Below are 5,962 nucleotides of genomic sequence, written 5' to 3'. Positions count from 1 at the left end.
TTATTTGTATATGCATTTCTTTTTTCTAGTCCTGCTCCTTGCTGGTAAAATTCGGAGGACAAGTTGCCTACTTTATTGCTATAAATTTGTCTACTAGTTATGGCCCAGGTTACGTAAATTACGAGAATCGAAACCAACATATTTTCATCGTCACTCTACCAATTAAGTTGAACTTCATTTTCATGTTGCTTGCCTTTAACGCTAAGTTGCATATTTGTTGATGTTAAAGTTGCCTCAGCTACGAGGATCCGCTACTTAAGTTTCCTAGTACCAATATGTTTGAGGAAATAACACGATCAACGTTAACACACATTATAACACTTTTTGACAATATTTCTAGGAACATACACTTATATTCCGGAAGCAATACATCATTTACAGTGCACCCATAGATTCTTCTTTGTCAATGGCTTATGGGCTAAACAATGCAATGGCAGATGCAACAATACTTACCTCTACTAGTGTCATCTCTTTCTAGAAACAAATGCATTATCGTTATATGCTCAACACAGTTGTTTTTTTAGGAAGATGCAACTTCGTTCACACCTGAAAGCAATCTTTCAATCATATGAACGGCAAACTCTTCTCTATTCGCATTCAGGGGCAGGACGGTTGCAAGAACTGATCAAGAACCCGAGGTTCTTACTTGGGTGAGAAGAGGTGGAATCACACACACAACACCCACTACTACAGAAGCATGCATTAACGATAGTGCCCAAAAAACTGTTGGTCGTTAAACACCCGAGTTGAGTTCCCGCACGATTGGATCAGTCTACGTAATACCTTCAACAACCACCAGATTGCCCATTGCTAAGTAGGCGGTCGCTATTGTTGTGATATTGTTTTGCGCGTACAATGCTCTAACAAACTCACCTCTCCTTGTGTTAAAAATATTCACCTCTCCTTTATCTCTCCTCCCGTCTAAAAGAGAGCCGGACAATTGAATATTTTTAGCGCAAAGTGCTGGCAATTTCCATCAGATAACCCTCTATAACAGCCAACAAATATTTATAATCTGTTAGGATCCCATCTCTCTGCATCTCTTTCTCCTCGCCTCCCCTACCCTGCTCAATCCACGACACCTTGATAGTCCATGGATCGCATCTTCCTTCTGTTCTACGCCTATCCGCGCTGCAGCCTGCACCTCGCCGGTCACCTCTACCCTGGCCCAGGTGCATCCGCGCTGCCGTTTGCACGTCGCCGGTAGCCTTGACCCCGGTGCGCCCGTGCTGCTGCCTGTACCTCGCCGATCGCCTCAACCCTAGCCTGGCCGGGCGCGTCCGCGCTGTCGTCTGTACGTAGCCCTCGACCCCAGTGCGCCCGCGCTGCCTTCTGCACATCCACCAACGTGATTTCTTTGCAGGTTTGTTGGTATTCCAGTATTCCTCCTTCCTCTGTTTTTTTGTTGCAGGGGGTCTTCATGTACTGTATTGATTGGCCGGTTAACTTATTTTTCTACATAGTCAACTAATTTTTGCATTACCATGTTAATTAAGCTTTGTATAATTGTAGTGAGTACTCCAGTAGTCAAGATGGATGTTCACTGCAACAATTTACCACCATGTGGAACCAGAAGTTCAATCAGTCGTTCAAACAGAAGGTAAGACAAAATGTTCCAGAATAATGTGTGTATTTACACACATATGCACGTACATTTCTGTATCTCCGTATGAAGATGGTAACATATCTATCTATTACTCCATAGGTAGCTAGCTTGCACGAACATGATAACATGTTTTACTGGCTATGGCATGAATAGATTCAGATATCGTGTTTAGAGTCAAGATAGACTCCTCTGCACACAGAACAATGGGGTGGCTGTACTTTGAGAAGAAGGGGATAATGGTAATACAGTAGAATATTATGGCATTTTAACACTTTGACTGGATTCACGTATTTAACAAAGAGCATGGGATGAAGAAAGACAACATGCATGGAATCCTTAGTCTTAACCTGCAGTGTTTACTTCGAACAGATGAGCCTTTTAGTCTAGCTAGTCAAGTTTCTTTTTTTTGTCAAGGACAATCTTATTAATTCTCTTGTTACTTTCCTTTAGCTTACTTCTTAGGGTGCTCCACCTGCACGTTCCCTAGTTTATAGCCTTGCTAGCTTGCTTGTTTTTTGCCGCTAACTTGTACTTATACTCCCCCCTGATAACTCCCTCACTAGTCTCTTGTAAATATGTAACCCTCTAGACATTGTTGTTTTATTTTAAAGGTCAGTGGGAGCCTCTCCCACTGTCACAAAGTTTCAAAAGAATTAAAAGTATGGCATGCAGTAATGAAACATCCATCACGCCATTCTTATAATGTACCACATGGATAGTCCAATGATGAAGCCTCTGAACCCGAGGCTGACGACAATGGCGACGAAGATGACTTGCTTCAAAATTCGACAACAACATCGTGTAGAAAGAGAACAACATGATGCCACGAATTTATGCAAGTTTTAATCTGTAGTAATCAATTTGCTTCATATTTTTTTCTTTTACCTTATTAATAAACAGTGACACAAGTAGTTCTGTACTTACTTTATTTGATTTAGCATTCGGTAATTCATTTTCAGTACATAAATATTCACTTATTTAATTTAACTATACTTTGTACAGCCTTTGTGCACACTTTAGAATAACATTTTATGTATAGGTTATCCCATTGAGTTAGCAAAGAAATGAAGTGAGTAGCAGATTTCAGTAGAAAAAGGGTTACACACAGGCTCATATGCAAGAAGAGGAACTGATCAGGAAAAAGTACGAGTTGGCTACAAAAGGTACTAGTCAAACATAAAAATATTATTCAAGGTATCTTCTACTGGATGATCTAATGTGGTCGCTTGTTTTCATAGATGTGATTGATGCACCGACAAATACACAGGGCTTGTTTAGTACAAATTGGGATGTGGATGATTCTGAAAGTGAGTTTCTAGGTAGCATGTACTGTCCCTAGAATTATTTATATGCTTTATTGTCTTCAAGTTACTCATAATATACTACAGGTATGAATGATGAAGTTGATGCAAGCAATGATAGTGACATGGGAGATGATATGGATGAATTTTATGGTATGAAAAATGTCATGTTTTATATTTTATTCCTTCATCCACCCTACTACAGATTGGTTGTATGTTTCCAGACACTGCAAATGGTGTAGATGAGTTAATAGTTGATGAAAATATTGAATGTGAATAAGCCCAGGGTAACCATGGCCTTGCAGCTACCACCAAGACTAGTAAGCACAACAATGGAACTGGATCTGTTTATGAAAATCTGGAATTAGAGCAAGATATTTGTGAGGACCAGCATTAAGTAAGGCTATTTTTTCTTCTAAACTAAAAGCTTCCGAGCAAGACAAAGAAGTACTTGTAGAAAAGTACAATGGCATGGTGCAAGAAGTGTCAGAAATTAAGCGTCTTATGTCTGAGTTCTCATGAAAGGCAGCATGATCAAGTTGTTCTTGTACATTGATTTTCTATGCATTTATAATTTGTGCCAATTTATTTACAAGGACTGACTTTCATAAACTACTCAACATTTTGTAGGATTGATGGTCCACAACAAGATATAGAAGCATCAGACGGTGTTATATTCACCGATGAAGAATGATCCATTTAAACAATGATAGTGTCCCACGACTGAAGATTGACAAATATTATATTTTCTAGTTGTCTTGTTTTCGAAATAGATATGAGCAAGTATATTGGTCATATAAGGAGTGCTTTTGACTCAAATGTCTTAAATGACATTTTAATTGAAGAATTGTATGTCAAAACTTTTTTATTTCTATTAATAAAGAGGTTATGATCCTTTCAATTCAGATTATTTTGTTTCTATATTATTATGGATGTTAAAATTCAAATGTTGGATGTTGTGTAAAGTGATCGTTGAACGGAAAGTTATACTAAATATAAATGGTTTTGAAGTATATCAAAGTGGTGAAGAGAGTGGTCGACAATGATACTTTGGTCCCCATGATATTATTATTAGCATACTTTGGTCACCATGATAATATTATTAGCGATGGCAAAAGTGCTTGTTAATACCATAATTGTGGTTGTTATTGCCTTGGGATTGACGACGACACACCCTCTCGTCGTTATAAGAATAACGACCGCAAAAGGTATGTGGTCATTATACTTTTAACGACGGAGCCTACTACGACCAGCAGATTGTTGTCGTTATTGACCTTTAACGACCACAATCCGACTTTCAGCGACCACATTTACCGTCTTTAAAGTCTGTTTTCCTAGTAGTGACCTGCGTATAGATGATATGGTACCATGTGGGAGGACAGAAGCTATGAAGACTAGGACATGGCGACAATAGGCAACACTTGAATACGATTAAACAGATCACAAATAGAACATAAGCAATCTTCTTGTGCCGGGGGTGGGATACTTAGTAGGTCATTTGAAGCAACAAAACTTAGAAACTTGTCTAGAATCTCCTAGTTTGGATCGTGTAATTTTTCCAGGAACCAGTGACGGAGCAGAAAATCGTCAGCACTCTCGGTAGGGTGCCGAGCGTGATCGAAAGTACCGGGATGGAGCCCGCACGCACAAGTTACCCGGGTTCGGGCCTGCAGAGAGTAATACCCTACGTCCTGTTTATTCTTGTACATGGTGATGGGATACCTCATGTGAGGCAGAGTAGATGGGAATGTGTATATTTCTACAGAGAGTTGTTCTACAGGAGAATAGACCCGTCTAAGAACCCTCGCTCCCCCTTATATACACGGTGGGAACTAGGGTTTACATGAAGGAGATGTGATCTATCAAAGCCGTCCTTCTGCCCTAGAGTCCACAAAGATCCCACAACCGCCAATAGGTCGCCCTAGGCCCTTCTCATGCCTTTGTACCCATGGTGAGCCCGAGAGGCCCCCCCGCTAAGCTAAGAGCCAGGCTCCCTGCGGAGAAGCCACCCCTAGTGTGTGTCACCGTCAACCAGAGGATGAAGTAGAAAGAACCATGTCTAAATTAGGCCAGAGGTTAGTAGATCCAATTCACTGCACAAAATCAGACGCTTCTTTTTGGTACAGGTTTTTAAAGTACATCATCTTGATGTGACCTGATTATTGCACATTTAAATCTATATTGTAGATTTTACGCGGAGATTTGTGTGGATATTTTTTATTTACCTTTTTTTTTATGTTTGATTGAGTCACTTAGACGTGCAATCACCAGTACATATCTTGATGTGTGTTAGACAGACCATTTTTTTTCATGAGACAGGGTATTGTTTCCTCTCCATTTAAGACCCAACTCGAAGTGCGCCATGTGGCAACGCACATCTCAAAGCAATGTTTTCAGTACTACCATATGCATATATGCCGATCTCTCTCTCTATATAAACGTTGGCGAAGAAACATAGTCACACCAACACATTGCATTGCCCATTTGGAGAAGAAGATACTCGCGGTCATGGCGCTTATGAAGACCAACGCAAGGACGATCGTCTGCTTGGTGGCCCTTGCGGTCATGGCCACCCACCTGATGTCCTCCGCAGACGCACTAGGTTAGTTAAACTCCTCATTTTCTATTATTATTATATATTGCGGACACAAAAATTTCCAGTCCTTCTGCACCGATCTGAAATCTAATGCTAAAGCAATTTTTGGACGTGCAGACTGCTATCCGATCAACGACTGCCGCCCGAGCAGCAACGGGGGAGTGAAGTGCGCGCGCATGTGCGCCTTGCTGAACGGTCCTTCCGGCAAGGCCTACTGCAGCGGCACTACCCAGTGCTGCTGTGCGCCGCCAGGCGGCAGGAAGGGGCGGCTGCGGACGAGCGCGCCTCTTCAGACCTCGGATGCTGCTGCCGCCGCCGCCGCCACCACAAACGAAGCTGCTCCATGATGATGATAGAGTGATAGTAGTAGTATCTTTATTTCTTCTGTACTAGCGCACGTTTTGGTGGTGATATATAGTCAGATAGTGTTGCTTGAGAGAGAGAGAGAGAGAGAGAGAG

At 41.3% G+C, this 5,962-nt stretch overlaps 1 protein-coding gene across 1 annotated transcript; it reads left to right on the top strand.

Annotated features, from left to right (window-relative positions):
* The first annotated feature begins 5,351 nt into the window (after nucleotides 1-5,351).
* On the top strand, nucleotides 5,352-5,956 carry LOC119345429. Its single transcript, XM_037615511.1, has 2 exons — nucleotides 5,352-5,509; nucleotides 5,621-5,956. Exons 1-2 carry the CDS (start codon nucleotides 5,416-5,418, stop codon nucleotides 5,848-5,850), a joined length of 324 nt encoding a protein of 107 aa, XP_037471408.1. The 5' UTR covers nucleotides 5,352-5,415; the 3' UTR covers nucleotides 5,851-5,956.
* The last annotated feature ends 6 nt before the right edge of the window (nucleotides 5,957-5,962 follow it).

The sequence above is a fragment of the Triticum dicoccoides genome, unplaced genomic scaffold, assembly GCF_002162155.2.
Source record: "Triticum dicoccoides isolate Atlit2015 ecotype Zavitan unplaced genomic scaffold, WEW_v2.0 scaffold237487, whole genome shotgun sequence".
Classification (NCBI taxonomy): domain Eukaryota; kingdom Viridiplantae; phylum Streptophyta; class Magnoliopsida; order Poales; family Poaceae; genus Triticum; species Triticum dicoccoides.
Note: the sequence above shows the minus strand (reverse complement) of the source record. Positions and strands in the feature narration are given on the sequence as shown.